This window comes from Kryptolebias marmoratus, linkage group LG10, assembly GCF_001649575.2.
Source record: "Kryptolebias marmoratus isolate JLee-2015 linkage group LG10, ASM164957v2, whole genome shotgun sequence".
Classification (NCBI taxonomy): domain Eukaryota; kingdom Metazoa; phylum Chordata; class Actinopteri; order Cyprinodontiformes; family Rivulidae; genus Kryptolebias; species Kryptolebias marmoratus.
The window spans coordinates 14,866,000-14,888,692 of record NC_051439.1 but is presented as its reverse complement, the minus strand read 5'-3'; the positions used below and the strand labels follow the sequence as shown (position 1 = coordinate 14,888,692).

The 22,693-nt window shown below is 41.9% G+C and overlaps 2 protein-coding genes across 4 annotated transcripts in view; one reads left to right on the top strand and one right to left on the bottom strand.

Moving 5' to 3' along the window:
* The window catches only part of crim1 (cysteine rich transmembrane BMP regulator 1 (chordin-like)), a 31,875-nt gene extending 29,089 nt beyond the window's left edge, over window positions 1-2,786 (top strand). For both annotated transcript variants that reach the window (XM_037977718.1, XM_017412805.3), the window contains 2 exons: window positions 401-579; window positions 919-2,786. In XM_037977718.1, the coding sequence (XP_037833646.1) occupies window positions 401-579; window positions 919-1,104 (365 nt within the window). In that variant the 3' untranslated portion in view covers window positions 1,105-2,786. The remainder of the gene's footprint in view (window positions 1-400; window positions 580-918) is intronic.
* Window positions 2,787-3,445: 659 nt separating this feature from the next.
* eif2ak4 (eukaryotic translation initiation factor 2 alpha kinase 4) lies at window positions 3,446-22,276 on the bottom strand. Of its 2 annotated transcripts, XM_017412792.3 has the most exons (39): window positions 21,883-22,276; window positions 21,648-21,763; window positions 20,851-20,953; window positions 20,600-20,773; window positions 20,293-20,373; window positions 20,074-20,210; window positions 19,877-19,974; window positions 19,639-19,796; window positions 18,958-19,496; window positions 18,432-18,547; window positions 18,202-18,356; window positions 17,676-18,115; window positions 17,515-17,587; window positions 17,329-17,418; window positions 17,127-17,249; window positions 16,950-17,054; window positions 16,804-16,867; window positions 16,636-16,715; window positions 16,457-16,558; window positions 16,327-16,377; window positions 15,995-16,231; window positions 15,598-15,673; window positions 15,162-15,283; window positions 14,887-14,936; window positions 14,230-14,398; window positions 13,521-13,637; window positions 12,757-12,822; window positions 12,488-12,661; window positions 12,265-12,399; window positions 11,997-12,104; window positions 11,544-11,672; window positions 9,578-9,664; window positions 9,260-9,372; window positions 9,107-9,165; window positions 8,741-8,844; window positions 7,981-8,049; window positions 7,220-7,264; window positions 6,039-6,154; window positions 3,446-3,883 (listed from the first exon to the last, which is right to left on the bottom strand). In XM_017412792.3, exons 1-39 carry the CDS (start codon window positions 22,009-22,011, stop codon window positions 3,826-3,828), a joined length of 4,968 nt encoding a protein of 1,655 aa, XP_017268281.1. In that variant the 5' UTR covers window positions 22,012-22,276; the 3' UTR covers window positions 3,446-3,825. The 2 variants fall into 2 exon arrangements, 1 of the variants encoding a protein (XP_017268281.1); XR_005233618.1 differs by lacking the exons at window positions 3,446-3,883; window positions 6,039-6,154; window positions 7,220-7,264; window positions 7,981-8,049 and having other exon boundaries at window positions 8,804-8,844; window positions 9,107-9,188.
* Window positions 22,277-22,693: the final 417 nt, after the last annotated feature.

Sequence of the window (22,693 nt, the reverse complement as noted above, 5' to 3'; positions counted from 1 at the left end):
CACTTCAACAATTTTACTGAAACCTTCAGAAAGTAATCGTTGGATGTACATCTACAACTGATTAACTTTTGGAGTCAACCCAATTCAAGATGGCTTCCATTAGGCAACACAAAATTGCCTATATCTCAGTCAGTTTTACAGATATTGAGTTAAAATTTGGTGTGGTAGTAGCTGAAAGTAATCCTCACCACATTCTCTGAGCGCTATCACATCTCACAAGATCTTGCAATGCCATATAAGATTGTGCATAATGTCATTTACAAGGTTAGACCGAATCAGATATAACTCCACCCCTTCTCAGCATAAGACGATTTTATTTTAAATTAAAACTCTGGCATGAGAAGCGACAGGCATTATGTAGGTCTCCAAACTAAATTAGTGTTTTTTTTCTGTCTCAAAGATGAGCCAGGTTTGGGTGAGAATTACCCCAGTCAAACAGAGATGGCCCTTGTTTACCAATCAGCAGCCTGGATCCTGGCAGGAATCCTCCTGGCCATCATCATCTTCCTCATTGTGGCGATTCTCATCAACAAGAAGAAGAAGTGGGTGCAGATGTCTTGCTACAGTGCACCAAAGAAGGTGAGAGATCATCTGAAAATTAAAAGGAATCTAATGGTAAAGCACCGGCTTAGAACTGGGTTTAATTATAGACTCAGGTCTTTTCCTTGACCTGCCAGCTGCTTCCCCCAGCTGTCATGACTTTAGGATAAATGTGGTTTCCCTTTGCTCTGTGCTTTTAGAAGGAAAAAAAAAAGGTCATGCCACTCATAAAATCACAACCTTTAAATGAAACTGCAGTGCCAAAAAAATGAACTCATCTTCTGTTTTAGAACAAACTGACGCAGGGCAGCATAAATTTGTCAGCTATGACCTAAATCATGGCATCAACATGTTCTTTTCCCCTTCGCCCCTCCACAGACAGTGATCCTGAAGAACCACATAAACAAGAACTCCGTCATCTACATGGAGCCCTCCAAGGAGAACAAATTCCAGAACGTAAAAAAAGACGGCGGCATCATCCACTTCTCTCCAGACATGAGCTCCCCTGACAAGATGACCATCCCCAGGGCCAAGCTGGGCTTGAACGACTGGACGCCCCGCTAAAACAAAACAAAACAAAAAAACAGCAATAGCAGAAAAAAGAAAAACTGCAGATCAGAGCTGCTGGTTGGTTTGTCCTAACCTTCCCTTTGTGTTATAGTCAAATGCTCAGTGAGACACAAAACACTGTTTCTTTCATTATGTGTCCATCATTTCTGTGTTTGGACGTTCGGGTAGAGTGACACGCTGATAAATGGTCATGTTAAGGACACAGGCACTCTGGACTGTGCTTTAAAAAAAAAGGAGCAAGCAGAGAGTCATCTTTGACTGTGAACACTGTAATATCACTGCTTCTTATTGCCTCCTTGGAAACTGGAACTTTGGGGCAATGGCGGCTGAATTAAGAGCTTTAGGACAGGGGTTTTTGGAATGTGGTTTAAATGGGATATTGGGGATTCTAACCCCCAGGAAATGCATCAGTGCATCATGAATGTGACCAAAGAACAGTTGAATTGCACTGCAGACCCCCAGATTAAAACCCCTGCTTTAGAATGTGTGGTCTCTAGCTTAGTTCTTGTATATATATATTTTTTACAGTATTTGTATTAGATGTTGTGTTCTCATTTCCGACTCTGGTTTTTATTATGGGTGTTTTAAATGCCAGTCTAAACATTCCCCCTATTCCCATATGCGAAGGACACGCCTTGCAAAATTAGCTTTGTCTACTTTCAAGTGACTCAAGTCAATACATTCAAAGAAATGGCCACAGTTCTATAAAACAAAACGCAAAGTTACTTATAGTCATCTGAGTTTGCCTCTTTCGGAGGGAATCAACCTGGCTGCTGTTTTGTTCGAGCCGTGTCATTTTGTAAGGCAAACATGGTGCCATGTGCTTCATCCGGATCTGTAAAGAATATTTTTGATGCCTCACTTCATTCCCAGCTTTGTGTTTCTGAGCCGCTCACTCACGCCAGTGATGGTTTGGAATATTTATTTGGAAAGCCCTAATGTTACAGCCTTAATGCACATATTTTTTTAACATAATTCCGATAATAACTATTACCACATTGCATTAGAAGCAGTTTTCTTTAAAGCCAGTGTATAAAAAATGGTCTCTGCAGGATTCCTTAAGGGATAAAGGCCCTAATCAGGGATTAAACAGGTATAGTAAGTAGACGGAGATGTTGTTGCAGCTAGAAGCTCTGTATCGCTCTGGTCAGTACGAGGGTTAGGGTTAAGGACAGATTCTGGGAAGCGTTGCGAAACAAACTCCAAGGCTTGTTTTTGGATCGAACTTCTCTGTCTGTTGCCAGCATCCCAATTTAGAGACCATTTTGATGCCAAAATTGGTTAGAAACCAATTTATGCTGAAGTGTTTGCAGTACATGTGTATCTGTTTGAATCATGCGCTTTAAAATGAAGAGGCGACTGTAAAAGCTTACGCATATTATTTTTTGTTTTTCTATGTGTAAAAACTTTGTCTCAATAAGTAGATAAGAGTAGCTTATTTATTTTTTCACATAGCTTTATTTATTAATACTTTAGTTTCAAATTCTTCTTTTGTGTTTGGAAAGTGAACTTTAAGTAGCCAAAGGTGATGTACATTGTAGACCATTTACCATTTCTATCTGCTCTGTTCTAGGCCTTATTTATTTCATTGTTGCAAATCTTGTAAATATGTTTCTAGATTATGAGCTGTAACATTTTCACTTATTTTAAGAAAAATAAATGTGTGAACCAAAGTGGCCGGTGCAGATAAATGTTAATTCCTCAAGGAGCAGTGATGTCATCTGAGATGGTATCGGTTTGTGGTTTCGCTTCGCCAACGTGCCCATGCACATCTGGATCTGGACTTGTGTGCTCCCAATGGGAATTTGTCTTCTTTTAGTTCCTTTTCATCTGATTGCTTTCTCTTGTTTTCCAGTTGCTTTCTTATCTCAGTAGCAGATGCAGATGTGTTTAACAGAGGTAAGGGAGTAGAGTCAGGAGGGTTTAACTACAAACAAGTAGCAGGAAGACCTCTAATCTATTAACTGGGTTAATAAAACACTGAAAAAGACAAAAGTGTACAGACTAGAGCTGGAAACCTGGATAATCATGTGCTGTTGATTGGACTAGTATTGAAAACTCATTAGCAAATTTGCCAGTTATTTGTTTTAGGTGTTCTTTTTTTGGCTGAGAAAAACTAAATAATGAATAGTTGATTTTTTTTAAGACTTTTTTTTTTTAACATAGAAATGTTGGAAGTTTTTAAAAATCTGATGAAATTTCAGGTGCCACAACAGCTTGTGTGGTAAAGCTTGATATTAAGATTGTTTACTGTGAACATACTGAGGATGAAATTATCTATTTACACTCTACCATCTCTTGCTGCACACACAAACACACTACGCACGTCATAGCATGTGGGGAAAAAGTGATTTATTCCTTCTGTCTTCCACTCATAGCATAATCATCAGTAGATAGCCCTTTCTTTTTTTCCCAGATTTTACAGTTCTGTTAAGGCAGTAAAGTCCAGCAAACCTTTTGTGTGACGCAGAAAACACCAAAAGGTTGTAGGAAATAGGCAGAGTTTGGCTCTAATAGCTGAATTATCATTCACCGTAATAAAACAAAGTCACTTGTGTCTTTGGGGGGGGTCACGTTTTCCAAATGAAAAAAGGTATAAATCTGTCCAATCTCCAAGCAGATTCTGGAGCTTCGGGGATAAAAACAGTCTTTGAAAGTCGTCTGAACCTCTGGTAGAGTGAAATCTCTCCCTAGCCAGAGGAGCCCCTTTGCGTCTCACAAAAGGATCTTGTAATAGTCATCCTTGTAGCTGTACAGGACCACCACAGCCACCCTGAAAAGGGACAACATGTGTTTGTTATAAAAAAGCAAGAAAAAATAAAAAATAAAAGAATTATGCTCGACTTCAAAATAGAACATCTTAAAATCAGGGCAGTGAAATTCATCCAGGAGGGTTTCTGGGAACTTTTTTTTTAAGAAGCCAGTGCTGTTTAACAAGAGGAGACAACTTTGCCAGGAGTCTATCTCAAGGGGAAGAAGTTTTGTAACTCCTAGGAGACGTGAATGTGGTTTAAACACTTTGAAACTGAAGTGTTTTTATAAAGTAAAAATAACATTTAATAATCAACTACAACCCCTATACAAAAGCAGCTGTGACGTGTAAAGTGTAACAAAAAAAAAAATCAAATACAATGATTTGTTTCTTAATGGAAAATTGGGAAGATTTTGAGTATTCCATTATCTGCACTTCATAATATCTTTAAAAGATTTCAAGAATCTGGAGAAATCTCTGAGGCCGAAGGACAAGACTGAAAGTTGGATGCTGTGATCTTCAGGTTCTCAGGCAGGTCTGATTGTGTCCTGGACATCACTGCATTGGCTCGGGAAACAGTTCCACAAAACAAATCATTGTCTGCAAACACACTTTGCCATGTGCCATCTACTAATGCTGAATAAGGCTTCATCCAGAAACGCTGTTCTCTTCTCTGGGCCAGAACTCATTTAAACTGTACCGAGGCAGAGTGGAAAACTGCTCTGGGGTCAAACAAATCAAAGTTTGAAATTCTCTCTGGAAACCACAGATGTCATTTCTTTTGTACTAAAGAGGAGAGGGATCAACCGGTCTGTTATCAGCACATAGTTCCAAAGCCTGCCTCTCTGATGGTATGGGGGTGCATTAGTGCCTATGGCATGGGCAGCTGACACGTCTGGAAAGGCACCAGAAATGAATAAAGTGCAAACATCAGCTGCTGGATAGAATACAGAGTTTGATTTATCTCCAAAAAACCTTGCATTAATGATCCCCATTAACCCTAACTGCACTCTGGGTTCAGTGCTAATTCGCAAGTGTCAACATGATGACACATAATTCTGTGTAAGGCACCACCTCATCTAAATACAGTCTCACAGAGCCGCAAGCACGGCTGCGGACAAGTCGAAACAGCAGTGAAGTCAGACGTTTACGTGCAGGTCTTTTCAGCAATGGTTTTGACTCAAAGGAAAGGTCACTGACTGCAAAGCCCTGGAGATAAGTCTTGTTTATGATCCTGCAGCAGCAAGGTGACTGCTGCGAAAGCCCTTTACCCCACTCATCTGGCGTCAGTTGCCTGTGCCTCACATTTAAAGAAAACAGCTACACAAAAGGACACAAACACATGCTGAATGTATCCATTGTTGCCTCTGTGTTGCTCATTTATCAGTCGAGTCTTTTACCCTCTCCCCGCCCAAAATGTCAACTCAAAACACAAAGCAGAGACAGAAAATTAAAACCAACTGCTCTGGAGACGCTTTGATTTTTCTTCCCCCCCCTTGTTACCGTCTCATTTATGAAAGAGGGAAATCAGCTCTGAACACTCGCAGCTCAAACTCAGGGGGAGCTGGTCTACGTCAGTCAGCTGAGGTGTTACGAGCCAGACACCAGAAGACCAAACAAGGCAAAGAAAACAAAACAAAAACCTTTTTCCAAAATTCACCTCAGGAAATAGGATCAACGGGAGGATTTAATGTTTTACAAGGCGGTGGTTATGTGTCTAACAGCTCTCTTTGAAGGCCTGACTGTCACTGCTACACCTAAAGTATGTGGGCTTAGCTGGAGTTTAGGAGTGGCAGCTGCCTGCCAAAGGAAGTGGCTTTTAAAGGCATCGTCTCTGCTTTGGTCTTTATTCTGAGAAAAAAAAACTAGCTAAAAGAGAGAAAAACAACAACATAGTAGCTATGACAAAAAAAGAATAATGACAATAAACAAATCTTTTAAATTCTCCCTTTTCAACAAGCTTTGTCCTGTTTGGTTTTAAAGCCAGGCTGAGTTCCCATGGCAACAGTGAGCTGCTTGGTTCTCTCAATACAACTTGCACCCTTACCTAACTGTGAATTAAAGAGACTATGTTTAGCTTTGTTTACAGGAAACATAAAAAAAATGCACCTTTTTTTTTTTTTTTTTTTTCTCAAGCCACACCTATAAAAAGCCATCCAGTCACATGACGGCGTACCTCTTTGTAATTTTGAACTGGTAGATCTCATCACAGATAGACTTCAGGTAACGCTGCTTTGGGAGACGAGACAGCAGAGTCTTGATGCTGCTGTTGAACTGTTCTTCACTTTCAAACTTGGAAAACATAAAAGGGCAAGTGTAAAAATATAGATATGAAAAACATTAATACCAAACTAGAGAAACTGCATTTTTTTTGTGAAAATGCAGAGGAGATGCTGAGAGCTGAATGACTCTGATGTGTTAAAAGAAACAAAAGGCTTGCTAAAAGCTGAAACTAGTTAAAAGTATCAAAATTAAAATAACGTTAACTATTTTAGAAAGTATAAAAGTTACAAAAAAAATCCACAAGCCATCTCCTGAATGGGATAAACATTTCAATTTATGAATGACTAAACAAAACAGAAAGTATGCAGAAGTAGATAGATTGCCAAGAAATGAATGAAAAAATAAAAAAAAATGGAATCAGCATTCATACAATAAGACTTGGAACAAATTGAGTCCAGTATATGCAAAATTGCAGACTGTCCAACACTCTGAGAGTCGTATTTGATAACAAACCTCAGAATTAGAAAACAAGTTTTTGTACTTATAATTTTTACAATTTCATTGGGTGTTTGCGTGACATGGGGCAATATATCACATTAAAAAGTCTGTCCTGACAATACACCCTGCGTGTTGTCTTTAACACACGTGCTGCTAAGGGCAGCCTGTATATGTTGGCCCATTCACTGATGGAGAGGAGGACTTTGCTTATATAACTGCAGCGTTGAGAATATTTCTCCGCTTTTTTCCCCATTTCTTCACTTCATAATTAGTCGTCATGGAACCGATCCTGGAACTTTATGAGCAAAAAGTCTTGGTAACGAGTTTGGAATGTGGCTATAAACACCTTCTAAAAGTGTGTTTTGTTAAACGCAGTGCACGTCTGTCACACATGTGAGCCTTGTGAAACGGAGGGGTTCAACCTCTTTCATGACTCTGTCAGGCTGTGGCTAAGTGCAGGGGAGTTCCCTCGCTTCGCTCCTCACAGAACACCACTGTAAAGGAAGGAGACGGGATTCCCTCTTCCTGTCTAGGATCTTGACCTTTACTGGCTGTTCTGTCCATCCCCCGCCCCTCCCGCTTAGCCTTTTATTAACTGTGCTGCGCTTTTGATGAAGGTAGTAATGTGGAACCAACCTCCAGAGACAGGAAGTTGATCAGAGTTTCCTTTGGCAGGTCCACCTGTGAAAAAAAAGAACAGGGGGTTGCACAAGAAAGCCTTATCTCACAGTCCAAATATACAACACACTACACAGAACACAATCTCCTAGGTATTTTGACAGGAAGTACCACTATTGTGTAAAAAAATATCAAGCGCCTACTAGCCTCTTGGACTCATTCTTCTGGCCTATACTGGATACAATCAGGCTACTGACATGCACCAGCAAACATTTACAAACCTGTGTAATTGCAGCAAGGTGATTTTGCCTGTTAGGTTTTAACTTGTGTTTATTGTTACGTTGCACATCAAGCCCGGATCCAAACAGCTTTGACGTTTGAAATATGCAGCAACGTTATAATTAAGACAAGCAGGGAGATTTACTTCAAGAGAATCTGACCATGAATCTACAACCCGACCACAAATAAACACAATATGGCAGCCATTTACACCCCCCTGCACCACTCCAAAGCGACATGGGCACTGCCTTCTGTTTAGTGCTCATTGTTCTGCAGCAACTGGAAAATGTTCACAGCCATCTCACCAGCAGGGGATCGGAGCACAAGGCAAATACCAATAAAAGGGACTGCTCCTCCTGATGTTTGTTGTTTTAGCTATACAAAGCTTTTTCCTCTTTCTGTGATTTCACACATGAATTCAGCAGATAAGGTGGGAGAGCAGGAGGGAAGAAACTTAGGCCTGGGAGTGATAAAGGGGGATAAATAAACAGTGAACTTACAGCGAGAACCTCAATGTCGTTGCTCTTGTTCTGCAAATTGCTACTGAGGTTCTGTAATCTGCTTTGAATCTGAAATGGGAAAACAAACAGAGAGAGTGTGAGAGAGAAACAAATTAAGCATAAAAAAACGGAAAGTAAATGATAGTTTTTCCCATGAACATAAAAAAAGTTGAAAAACAAAGTTCACATGCAATCATTTCCCAAGGAAATGTTTGGCATGACACTTTTTCTTTATAAGAAACAACTCGGCTTAAAGAAGACACACATGGAAACAAAAAAACTTGTGGCACAGAAATATGGGTGTGACTTTACGTGCTAAAATAAAAAATATATATAAAAAATAGAGGCTCAGCCTTCCTTGAAGAAAAGCACATCCCCTGCTGCCTTTCATGCCATCTCATGATGAGGAGGGACAAAGTTACAGCTCATCTCTCTTGATCAGTTAGCGCTTGAAGTAATAGTTGAGGATGACACTCAGCTGCTACCTCAGTTTTAGCTCAGTAGCGATAGAGCTGACCGAGTTAGAGTCATTTCTTAGGATCAGTTGGCTGGGGCAACCATCTTGAATTGGGTTGACTCCAATAAAGAATCAGTTGTAGATGTACATCCAATGTTTACGGTCTGAGAGTTTCATTCAAATCTGCCCTCTGGTTGATGGGAAACACTGCTAGCGCTACAAACAAACGGACACACGCACAAACAAACAAGGACAAAAACATTTAAACAGTTTGATCTCTGCGTGCTCTTGTGCATCACAAACCTGAGTTTCGTAGCGCCTTCTGGTGCTTGCAGAGACTTTTTCTGGGCTGATGACGTACACGTTCATATTCGTGGTGCTGCTGCTCCCGTGCTGCTCCACAGAGCCTGAAAACAAGATTTTGCACATTTACTAAATTGTAAGGCAGCAGATCAGATGTACATCCAACAGGCTCATCACATATTCATCCAAACTATATTTGGTTCAATTGGTCTTTATTTTTTGTGCCCAAACTGGTGTGAAATACAAAACGTTTCATCAATGTTCTGTTGTTCTTCTTGGTAATCATTCCTTTCAAGTCATATAAATGCCACACATTTCTAAAGCGGTACCCTAATGTAGGCATATAGTAATAGTGGGTCTCACTACCTGTGTTGTTGAGCTGTGATCCTTTAGGATTCTGGAGGGTCATGCTTTCAGAGATTTCTCTGCAGGGAAACACAAAGATCATCTAGAAGAAACACTCCTATAAATCTGTCAAAACAAAAAATTCTGAGCAGCACGTTACACAGATTTCTCCACCTGATGTTTCTCTCGTCAAAGAATTTGGTCCGACATTTCTGAACGATGTGGTCCACCAAGTCCGACTCTGGAATTCGCTTCTCAGACTGTCTGTCCTTTTCAAAGGATTTCACCTGGGAACACAAAATCCTTTTAGCATGTGCTGATGCAGACGTCCAATAACAAACACGTTTGTAGTGCACCAGCGTCGTGAACGTTTTGTGCCGTTTACTCTAAAACCACTCTCTGGCTGCCGAGTTCATGCGAAGATACCTCGGATGTCAGTGAACGCATCAGAGTGGGACTGAAAATAATTGCTGGGGAGTAAAGTTGGTTTACCTTCACATAGTTTCCCTCTTTGTCAGAGACGAGGGCCAGACACATAATGCCCGCCAACCTGCAGTGCTCCAGCAGAGTCTCCTGAGACTGGACACAAAATTCACAAAAATATGGAATGCTACACATTTAAAGGGACATCTCAGTTGAAAAAAATGCAACAGAAATCACATGATTATATAACGGGAATGAATGACCTATGAAACATAAATAAACTAGAAAATATAAAAAGGGAATGCATTATTAGTGATAAAGTAATAAAGTTGAGTTTTCACTGATCTGGTGTCTCAAAGAGGGAAGATCGAAGCTCATTCTTTACAGAAATATGGCTCAAAATTCTTCTGTTTCAGCAGTCAGTTTATTTAAAGTTGAGTTTTAGTTGGAACCAGAGGAGCGGGCCCCAAGCCGGGACTTCAGACCGACACCAAAACATTCAACAATGACGATGAGGATGTATGCTTATGTCAACGTCGGCCCCATTTATTCTCATCAGCTTCAGTTTGAACGAGCAACACAAAGCCTGCAGTGTGTGTCACTTTTTACACTTCCTCTTTTCTTACAGCGTTCTCACTGACAGACTGGATTATGTCAAAGTTAAGCTACTGCCTGAAGGCAAATGGGCTGCTTTGGGCTTTAGCTGGCACCATGTGGAAGGGTTTGCCATATTTGGCTAATAAAAGCTAGAAGAAACCGTCACCTGAGGAAGAATTAAAGCTGCGGATTCTGTCTGTTAAGGCGCCAGCATGTGAACGGTATTAACAAAAGCCTGGTGAGGGGGGGAGAGTGAGGGGTGAGGAGGTTTTAACGAGGTGTTATCACCAGCTTTCCACAGGTCAAGGCATGTAATCAACAAAAACACACTCTTCGTGATTTGGAATGTGATTGTTTTCGGTGAGACTCAAACTTTCCTAATTGCTTCTGAGGACTCCGGGGAAATGACGGTGGCCAACTGCTTGTGTCCTGTGCCAGTACAAAAGACAATGAGGACCGTTAAAGCAAACATTCACGGCAGAGGTGGAAAGTTAGGACAACAATAGGCTATATCGAGTAGAGGAGGAAAAAACACGAGAGGCGTTAAAATGCTGGCACGGCGCTGTGGCAGGGAGGCCGTTTAAACAAACAGGGCTGAGATCCGTTTGTCACATAAACGTGAAGAATGTGACAGAAGCATGGCATCAGAGGAGCTGGACCAGACCACAAATAGCTTCGCTTTGAAAGGAACGATTTCAGCTCAATGTAACACCTTTTGAAAAAGTGTGCCTGACAAAAAAAAAACAAAAAACTGCACAAATGACTGTGAGGGAGTCGGTTTTAGATGGAACCACCAAGCACCGTTCAAAGATAATAACCATTTCTGAGTCTGTCGAAAAGAGAAACCAAAAAACCTGCTGCTGATAAGTGAGCAACTGCTTCAAGGACGGAAGTCAGGTGTTGACCTCTGTAGGGGAGATAAGGTTACTGCAGCACGAAGGATCTATCTCTATAACATTCTGCTTGAAGTATTGAACGTTCCTGGTCTACAACGTTCTCTGTGGAGACGTAAATAACAATTACAGAAGTGACAAAGAGAGGAAGGATTGGGTCATTAGTGCTTGAACATTTATAAGAAACTTTGCTTTTGTTGAAGTAAACTGGCTTTTTTAGGACTGTTGGTCTCCTTACGGTTTTACATTCACTTCCTCACATAGAAAGCACTGTGCAAAAGACTTGAGTCATCCCTTATTTCTTTATGCTTTGCTTCTAAGGAAGCAGACTTTTTTTGTAATCCCAAGGCCTTTTTCATTCATGAGATGTGCAAATAAATGGGTCCAACATAATTTTTTCTGCTAATATTATCAAACTATCAAACAAGGAAGACAACACCTAGCACATTTGTTTAAACATAAACAAAACATATTTTTGTTTTTTTTAGCAAATGGATTTTTCAAATCAACCTGATGTTATTTATTAATTTATTTTATTTGCTAACCTGTGAGACATCGTAGGCAATGTCTGCAGAGACCCCGGTGCTCCACAGCTTCTGGACAACACTAATGGCTTTGGACATTGATGAATGTCCCACTGGGACCACCAGCGCATCGCAGGAGCTCACTGTTGGCTGAAACAAAGAACAGATACGGTACCTAACTAGAATGTAAAATGAAAAAAAATAGAACTGCAGCTTCAAAATCTACAAAAGTAATAAATGGGTGTTTTAAGACAATTTTCTGCCAAAATATTAAAAAAGGATGTGCCTCCAAAAATAACTCCAGGGAGTCGAGAGCTGCACTGATCATAGTTATTAACATGTTTCTAAAAGTGGCTGTGTGGCGGCCGACTGCTGAAAAAGCCATAATTAAATATGAAACTCTGCCTGCAGCTCCGTCATTACAATAATTAGGAATGTCAGATTTTAGTGTGTATATGTGTGTGTGTGTCTCACCGGCTCCTCCATGCCAACCATAGCAGCGCAGATTTTGTCCAGAGCAATGCTGGCCCCCACTGCGTTGGGGATGGGGACCGTGGAAGCTGGCCCTCGAAATTCTAAGATCTAATAAAGACACAAAGCAAGCTGCATCACCAACACGGCCTGATATGGAACAACTGTAATATTTATTCACCCTACAGCTCCATATTTTCATTATGACATCAGACCAATTTATTAATTGTCTCTTATTACTGGAATGAGGATGGTTGACTATAAAACCCACCAAGTGATCATAGCGTCCTCCAGCAGCTATTATATCAGGAACAGTTCGCTTTCGTTTCCTGATGAAAGCCACAAATTGGAAGATGACTCCAGAGTGGTGCTGCACTTTGTACACCAAACCCAGGTTGACCACCACCTAACAGTAGAAACACATGCAATAAAAACTAAGTAAACATACATAGTTTGGGTTTATTATTCTCCTTCATTTCTTTAGTCCAATTCACCCTGAGTTTAACGCCGAGTCGGCGCAGAAGCAGAGTGAGCTCCTCCAGGTCTTTGACGCCCTGCTTGGCCAGCTGGGTGACGGCGGTCTTCTGTTTGGTGAGTGACGTCAGCAGAGGGTTCAGTTCCTGCAGAGTCCCCTTCCCATTATCGATGTACTTGTACAGCATCTGAAGCTGAAATCAAGAGGTGGGGAGAATCATCGGAGTTTGAAAAAAAAAATAATAGCACGCTGCTACAAAAATGGAAAAAATGAATAATCTACACGTACACTGGTAGATGACAATGAAAAATTGCAAAACTTTGCTTCCACCTCACGTCTGGTCAGCTTCTCGTTCTGCAGCAAACGCAGCCAAGAGAAAAAGACAAATGTTTCAATATTTGCAGAGAACACTGATGTATGAGATCATTCCACTTTATTATCATGATAAAAAAGTAATTCCACCTATTTCAACTCAAAGGTTTTACATATCAGCACATAATGACTAATTTCTGGCTCTAGCCAGGTCTTATAACCAATAAACATCACGTGGTAGATTTCAAATTACCAGCAGCTGTGTGCAAAAAATACTAAATACACCCCGTGATTTTTTATATTGAAAAAACCCTTTTAGAGCAATAACCTGAAATAACCATCTTTTGTATGAATTGGTAAAAGGTGTTTGTTCTGATATTTGTTTTGCTCCAAATGTGAGTTATGGTCAAACATCTCTTATTTGTCTGAAGAACATTGTTCCAAAATTCTTGTTGATGATGTCTCTTCTCCATGATATAATGTTATCGTACACTTCAGAATGTCTCAAGCTGTCAGAGAATGTTATTTTATTAAAAAGTTAATGAAATGGATTTGTTTTATCTGCAGAGAAGGTGTAGTTACGGTAGTTTTTACCCACCTACTGGATCAGCATTCTTTTTGTAAAATAAATATTGGGACTGTGTAATAGGGTTTTTTTTAATTTCACAAAGTCCATAACGTCCTGATATGTAAACACTTAAATGTTACCATGACTTTTTAGAATATGCGATACCACTGACCATGGCATCACAGAGTATGTTGGAAGCCTGGTTGAGTTTGTCCTCAGGGACCCCGCTGTGAAGCAGGATGGCCTTCAACAAGCTGGTGTGGTTCAGGTAGATGTTATAGTTCCTTTCCTGCAGTTATAAACACACCTTTAACCCTCTCGGCTGCAATTATAGTCGATACTAACAGCACGTCTGAGCACCGAGCACCTCAGTGAATAATAACTGTTGTGTCCGGCTGCCCTCTCATTCAGTCTGACGCACGTATTCTTAAGAGCTTTCACACAAAGAGCGGAGCAGTGGAGAGGATCAGAGACAGGATCTATGGGGGGATATAAAAGAGGCTAGACTCAAGGTTGACTGAGTTCATAAAGTGTGAAAAGAAAGCTGCGACTAGGGACTGACGCAGTGCTGGGATGAATGTGGACAGGAAACAGACTGCACTGGAAGGGAGGGAAGGAACCGGACAGAGCTACACATAGCAAATTTACTACATAAACAATAAATTCAGTGCGAATGAGTCGGGTTTACGCATACTTTGGTATGTTAGGAATGTGAGTGGGAAGTTAAAGAGGAAAAAACAAAAGTTCAAGTGGGGCTGATGACATTCATAGGAAAATAAGAAGAATGAGGGTTCTGCCCATGAACAGGCTGTTCTGACTGAATGACAACAAGGCAGCAGAGCACAAACTTCACAACACAAGCACTTCCAGGTGCATACAACCTGAAGCGCGGGGAACTCTTGGACTATTTCGGAGATGGTGTAAATGGTCTCCGCATCAGGCAGCAGGTTGTTGGTGATGGGCGTGATGATGTCAAAGGCACACTCCAGGAGTTCCCTCGGGTGTGCACGATCCAGCTTTCTGGGTCGGAACACACGCTCAATGCAGTACCTTGAGAAAAAAAAGAAACACACTGGCTGCTTTTACTCCCGATATTTTTCATTCATTCAATTATTTTATAAACTGGTGAACCTCTGCCCATCTTTACTTCTGAGAGATTCTGCTGCTGTAAAATCATTTTATTACTCAGTCCTCTTACTGATCTGTTGACAATTAATGTCATTAGTTGCAAAATTCTCTTCCAGCTGTTTCTTATTTGTACCACTTACTTTTACAGCATTAGCTGTCGCTGTTCACACTTCTTTGTGATGTTACTGCCATCAAATTCAAATTCTTCAAAAATTAGACAATTTCTTAGTTTAAACATTTATGTTTACCATTTTGCATTATTATTAATATGGCTTTATGAAATTCAGATTTTAATTACGTTTTACACAACATCACAACTTTGTAAGACTGACGTAAAAAATACCTTCTGATGGAACATTATTTCAATTCTTAAGTGTTTAAGGGGTATTAAGGTAATTTATCAACTGTACCTCTTCAGCTGTGTGATATTATTGCGGGCAACAAATCTTGCGAACGCCATCTGAAGTGAAAACAGAGTCGAGACATTTGGCGCAGAATTAATGACAGTGAAGTAAGCGTAATCAATCACAAAGTGGAAACAACCGTTAAGTCCTCGGGGTTTCCTGAGGCAGCAGGACCTCAATGTGGCGGCTGATTGCAGCCTCAAACCGTGAATGTTTGCATTTTATGTCATTTGTGTGCAAGCGTGTGTGTGTGTGTGTGTGTGTGTGTTTGTTGAACTCACACGAAGGTCATAGGGCAAAGTGACCAGCATTCCGCTGTGGTCCATGAAGCAGGCCAGCTCATTTCCATCATACAACTTCCTGTTTCTGGGGAGGAGCAGTGGGGTATGAAGACGTACAGCACCTGAGGGCACATTACATATTACTGCTTCATCTCCATAAGATAATGTGACCCCCAACCCTAAGAGAACTGATGCATGTGAGCAGATCCAAATGCGTACAGCTGGACGCCATGAACAAAGTGAAGAAAAGCACCATGTGTAAGGAGTCTGTGCTGCCCGACAGTGAACCTATTGTTTGGTTGCTTCACACTGGACCAGATGTTGGGGGTCTCTAAAACAGGCTAACACCAGGTCAGGGGTGCAAGTCGTTTGGATCAGAAACTAAACACTGACTTGTGTTCACATGCACACACATTAAACAAAGCAGTGTGCTCACCATGCTTCTTGAAGATTCTGGTGACGGTTTCATACACATGCTGCTGCAATTTGGCACTGTTGAAGCTGAAGCTGCCCTGAAGGGAGAGCAAACAAACAACCTCTGTTAGGGAGCAACCAAGCCTGTGGAACCCTTCTGCTCGACTGCTGAAGCAGTACAGAAGAAAGGAGATGGAATAAAAATGTGCCTGCACTGACATCTACAGGCAGCGACGAGTCTCTGCAGAACGTTAGCAGGAACAGATCAATACTCAGACACAGTTTTAACCAAAGGTCTTGCACAATGTGTAGTACTGAGAATATATGTTGTGAATCAGCTTCAGCCATTACTTTTTTAGCTCTGTATCTGTAAAATTGACTGAGTTACAGCCTTGTGTGTGTTGTAAGGGTTTATTTACCTTGTGCAGGTCTATGTCATAGGTGTAATCCATGACCGGTGTGGTGTTCTGTGCAAACAACTGGCCCACCATGGTGCGGTAGGCCTTGCCGTTGATGTTGGCCATGGTGTGCTGCAGCACTTCGTGCAGCTCCGACTCTTCCATCTGAGGCGGCGGCAGCAGTTCGCTCTTCAGCAGCTCCTGGGCAGTGGGCCGGAGGGCGGGGTCGTGCTTCAGCAGCCACTCTATGACCTTCTTCTAACAAATTAAAAAAAAGAAAAGATGTTAGAATGCAACTCCAGAGAAACAAGTAGACTGATTCCCATTGGATTTTGTGCTGAAGTCATTCTAACCTGTGTTCCTTGCTCATTTGCAAGAAAATCTTCTGGGAATGTGATCGACTCCTGTACCAATAAAACGTTTGGGAATTAACTGTAGAAAGTCAGGTTTTAGGAAAACCTCAAAGCACTTCTCCTGACATACCATTCGCAGCTGGCTCAGAACAGAGATGCGCTCTGCACCGGTGGTAAATGGCCGGTAGGACATCTCAAAGAGTATGATGCCCAGGCTAAATAGATCAACTTTCTGTGGACAAAATGAAATTTAGAGGCAATTAAAGAGCCACAACAAGGTTAAACTGTAATTGTTGCTTTTTTTTTTACTTGGTTATAAGTGGCTTTGGTGTTCCCTTGAACCTCCGGACTGACATAAAGTGCAGTGCCAACCATGCCTGTCATGTTACCTGAAAAACCAGCAAAAGTAATTTCAGTTTTTATAGTATGACTATCAACATCCACAGGTAACAGCTCAGAGTTAAGTGAGTACAACACCTGCTGGGTCTGGTTTGGCCATCAATGCAGAGCAGCTCTCCTCCAGTTCAAATTTACCTGCAGCCTGTTAGAAATTTAAAATTTAACACGTCATATCAGGACTATTTTTCCTGATTTTCAGATGGGCAAAAATTAAAACGGCATACCACATTAGCAGGATGGTCTGTAGCGAGGCCAAAGTCTCCAATTTTCACGTGGTCCTGCGAATCCAGGAAGATGTTGACCGGCTTCAAATCCCTGTGAATCATGCCCTGAAAGAAACGGACTGTGAATGATAAAACCGTGAACTCTTTCATTAAATTTCTTATCTGATAGTTTCTGACCTGCTCGTGGATGTAAGCCAGGCCATCCAGGATCTCCCTGAACAGCCTCCATAACCGATTCCGGTCTAGGTACAGGCTTTGATCTATTGTGTCTCTTAAAGTGCTCTTTTCACAGTATTCCATCTGTTGGGACCATGACACATCAGTTAGAAGAAAAGCAACGGTCTTAAATGATAAAAGTGTGGACAAATGAGAGGTTTACCTGTATGTACAAATAATGTGCTATAGAGAGAAGTCGATCAGAGTCTGAGCTCTCTGTTGTGTCGGCCGCTGGCCTTTTGCTTGGTTCAACCTGTAAATTAAAGCAGAATTTCTTTGAAGCACAAGCTTGACAGTAACAAATTTAAAGTCAGCATCACACAAACAGTGACATGAAACATTCTCCAACCTGCAGTATCTCATCTATATCATCATCGCCATTATCGAAGATGATGTCACTCCTCGAATCGCTATCTGATGGCCTGAATGAGGAGAAAAATGTTTGTGACGTGTTCACAGTTTGTGCAGGAGAAATCCTTACCCCTGGATAACTCTTAAATGAAAACTTACAGAAAAGAGGCTCCAAATACATCTTCATCATCCTCATCATCCTCATCGTCTTCCTCACTCGACTGGTGTCCGGCGCACTTGGCGCTGGAGGACCGCTCGATGGAGGTGGACCACTCCACGGAGCTCGACAGAGCCGGAGGCGGGGCGGCGTCCTCCACGTTGTCAGGGAGGCCGAGCTCGTTCAGGCGCAGCGGCGGATCCCCGCACTGCAGGTGCTTGCCGGCTTCGCTCGGAGGCTCCGAGCTGTCCGTGTTGCTCAGAACCCCTGTGGAGGGCATCTCGTGCCGCTCGATCCACGCGTTGTAATAGCGGACGATGTTCTCGTGGTTCAGGCGCGAGAGCAGCGTCACCTCGCCTTTGATTCGTCTGAACTGCTTGCAGGCCGGGTTCACCTGGATGCGCTTCACCGCGTAATTGCAACCATCTAGATTGTTTTGAACCTGGGCGTGAAAAGAAACAAAAATCAAAGTCACTTGCTAATCTAATGCAGTTATGTTCACATGAACAAAAACAACGTGAGGTTTACCTTTATCACAGCACCAAAGGCTCCTTTTCCTAGCAGCTGCAATTCCTTAAACTCATCAAAATAGCGGGAAAACTGTCTCTGCGTCCCTGAACTGAACGGAGCATTAAGGATGGGGCCGCGGGGAAGCGCTGATGATGCAAAGTCTACGGCTAGATCTGGAAATCGACAAACTTTTGTTAGTTTTTTTTTAAATTCCACTAAATAAGCCATACGTTCTAAGGTGTGCAGACCTTCTGGGCTGCTTTCCTGGTACTGAGGTAGGTTTTTCGGGGAAGGAGGCTTGAGGAAAGCGTGGTCCAAGAGCTGCTGAGGCGTCCAGCGTTCAGCATCATTCAAGCACACACATCTGAAACAAAATGACACACCCAGGATTTTAGGCAATTCTGACAGAAACATCTGCAGCACTGAGGTGGAATAATTCAGTCTACGGGACAAATAACTATAGCGCTCATGATCTGCTGACAACAATCAACACAAGATTTGAAATAAAAGCTCTAAATTCACTCAATGAGTGAACTTGCTGTTTTTAATCCAGCCAGGACTGCAAACAGACAAATAATACAAGAAATCATATACAAACAAAATACAATGGTTTTTCCTGCTTCTTTTAACTTTAAAATAACACTTATTAATGTCTCAACAAGTGTCACCAATAAAGTCAAATTAATGTAAGCATTAACCAGGAAAGAAATCATTTATGATGAACAGGCTGAAACATTAGTTTAAGAAGATGGAGAGGAACCCGGCCATACGTACTTGTGGAGAAAGTCCTGAAAGTCAGCAGGCAGGCTGTTCGGCACCGTCACAGGATACTCCTTCACCTCTTTCCCCTGACTCAGAGCGAGCAGCATCAGCCCCAGGTTCCACACGTCCCCCTTCTTCCCCGTTTTTGTCGGCATCGCTGTATCCTCGGAGAAACGCACATGGGCTTGCTCAAAAATGTCTTCTTTGCAGATATCAGCAAATCTTTTGGATAAGCTGTAATCTGTCAGCTTAACGTTGCCTTCGGAGTCCACCAGCACGCTGGAGGCCCCCAGCTGCTTGTGGACCACGGAGTTGGAGTGAAGGTAGTTGAGCGCAGAGAGCAGCTGTGCCGTGTAATGGCAGAGTCTGTCCAGAGGGAGCGGGCTCTGGCCGATCAGGCTTTGGTTCAGGTTGATCCCGGCCACGTGTTCCACCAGCAGGTTCACCACGAGGCAGTCCTCCTTCTCAGTGGAGCTCAGCGCCAAGTAGTTCACCAGGTTTGGATGGTCCAGCCGCAGGAGGGAGTTGAACTCATTCTCTGCAGCATGGATCTGTGAAGCATTACAAATGAAAATGGAGTAAACTTCAAAGCAAATATGTCAAAAATAGCTTTGAGAAGCACTGCAGCAGATTTACCTGCTAATAAAATGCTAAAAACATTATTTTTTATGATATTATTTATTCTTTACTTGCCTGCTTCTTACAGCTCTCGATTTTTCCTTTCTCCTGGCTGGTGAAGAACTTGCCCATCTTTTTGCTCCAGTGCAACGACCACTCATAGATCACAGAAAACTCTCCAGAATTCATCTCAAATCCACAATAAACATTCCGGCCAAGGCACTCGCTTTCACCTGCCAGAGATACACACTCAAATGTTGGTATGGCTCACTGACGCAAATCAGGCAACTAAAATCTAGGTGATAAATCTCACCTAAACTTTTCCCCTTGTGCACAACAAGCTCTCCAAAAGTGCTGTTGAAGTGAAGCAGCTCCTGTGGGCGAGGGCTGTCTTCATTAACCGTATCACGTCTGGAAATCGACATATATTTTCAGGCATTATCATTTATTCTGTTTAACGTAAGAAGAGTTTTAGAGTATTTGTGAATGCGCTGAGTGTTTGTTGTGTACCTGTGACGTGTGTTAGAGGTAGTGCGACGGCGGTTACCGACAGCTTTCCTGGCCTCGATCAGTTCGGGGGTGATTCCACCAGAGCTGGGTGAACTCCCCAACACAGAGCCCGGCTGCTCCATGCTCTCCAGTCGCTCCTGCGAAGATGAATGATGGTGAAGGTGTGTATGTTTCTGTTCATGTTTTACTGCTTTTCTACAACAATCAGTGGACACACACCTGTTTGGCCATTTCCTTTCTTCTCTTTTCTTCTCGCTTCTCCTCCTCCCTCCTTTGAATTTCAGCTATGATCTCTTTTTCCTAAAAGAATAAACCAATAACACACTCAAGGAAATTCACAAAAACTAAAAGTCGGTAAAGTTTGTTTTATCTTAAATTGTATTTATTTAAACATTACTGTTCCCTCAAGTGCAAAATAAAGTTTATTTTGTCTTTATGAAAGACAAATCCCCTAAATACATTGTAGGATTGTATTACAGTATTACAATAACAGATCAAAAGTAGCCATTTCCTCTCCCTTTCTGACCATCTCCTCCTCCTGTTTGCGCTGCTGGTCCATCCTCTCCTGCTCCTCCAGCGCTCGTTTCTCCTCCTGCCTCCTCTGGTTCTTCAGCATCTCCTCGTGGAAGGACCGCGGCGGGGGCTTGTTGTGCTCACTCAGGAAGCCCTGGATGTGGTCGGCCAGCTCGTAAATCACCACCTTGTCAGAACAAACGAATGAGCTCCTGAGAGATCTGTGTTCGTATGTGACAGCAGGGTACGCCCGCGCCCCCTCACCTCCCCACATCGCGCCGCCACCAGCTTGGCCAGCTCACTCTGGAGGGTCTGCAGGTTTTCGTTTGAAAGGCCTTTGGCATTCTTTAGCTCCAGCTCTGGAGGCCTGACGGTTCAGATTGGAGAAAAAAAAAACACACCTTTTATGGGAAATACTTTACAATCTGGCATAATATTTTTAATCCTCAATCATTTTACAAGATCTGTTCCAGTCAGACTGAACTGCCTGGGGTCTGGAATTCTGCACAAATAGCCACAAATGATTTATAAAAAGAAAGAAACTACATATTTTTAATTCAGAAATGATGATAAATAATCATTTATGAACAGTAAAATTACAGCAAACAAAAATAAATACTCAAACTTTAACTAACTTTCTAAAGTGTGTTTTACTATTCTACTGATGATATCCTGAAATAAACTGACCTGAAACTAGTGCATACATAAAGGAGAGTACATACTGTACATACAAAGTTAACAGGATTGAAAATAGATCAAAATAGGTTAAATCCTAATGGAATGTTTTTACTAACTGAGCTTTAAAGAAGCTGCAATTTCATAGCATAATACTGTAAATATCTAAAGGTTAATTTTAACTAAACTTTGGTTTATGCATATGTCACTGTGGGTCAGAGCATCAGCTGATGGTTTGTAAGAGGAGTGAAATCTGTGCACCACATTGATTATCCAAACACTTTTTTTTTTTTTTACTTCAGCTGGTCGTTGCATATCAAAACATCTTCCAGTGCCTAATGAGCAGAAAAATGAAATGGTGAAGGTCAGCTGAGATCAGTACTCACACGTCCGGATATGTTGGAGGACATTTCACCAGCAGGTCCACAGTCACGTAGCATTCCTGCCCATTATTCAGCCCGTTTGGCCGCAGGCACAGGTGCACCTCCGGAGGCCTTTTAACCTGAAAATCAAATTCCAGATGAGTCGCTGATGCCTGCTGGGCATATTACTGTATCAAGCGTGTACAGAAGCAACTTTTTTAGCTATCATCTTCCTCACTATAAAAGGCGACGTGTTTACCTTCCAGGGGTCGTTGTTCCTCAGATCCTGGAAGTCATCTCCAAAGATGGAAGCGAGGGCTTCTAGTTCATTTTCCTGCTGGAGTGTGTAGTCATCAGTACCATCTGTTGAAGCGTGCTGACTGCTCATTCTTCTGCCTCAGAGCTACATGGCAGTCCCCCCCNCCCACCCGTCCTGTCTCACTCCGACAGAAAGAAAGAGGAAGAGGAGCCGCTCAGCACGCTGCTCCGCTACTGATACACCTGCACACCTCCGACTCCCGCTAATACCCAAATTTTACGGAAACAAACTCATAAACCACCGATATGAAGCGGGGTTACACCGTAATCTGTAGTTTGCAACTCTTTCAACAAGCGACCACAACAACGCTGCAAACTGCGCATGACCGTTGAGAGACGCGTGTCGCAGATGAAACGTCATCACGTTGCGTTCCCAATAATAGCCTCTAGAGGGCGGTAAATCCTCCTGCTGGTGCACCCTGTGACTACAATTAGGCATTTTATTCAAGCGACAAAAGGAAGGAAAACTCAGTTTAAATGCGTGGACAAAAGAAATAACTTCTTGATCTGTGTCAGTTCAGCAAAAAGGCAAAAGATAAGTGATTTTGAAAAAGGGCAAAATGAGAGGACTTCTAGTTACACAAAAGTGATAAGTGATAAACAATGGCTAAACATTCCTGAAACATCACATCATCTTTTAGTTGTGCTTTAGGCCACTACATTTATGTGAAAGCTGTAATTCATTAATATACAAACTCTAAAATTGCGCCCAGTCATACAATAGTTTATTTGATGAAAAAAATCTCCCTTGC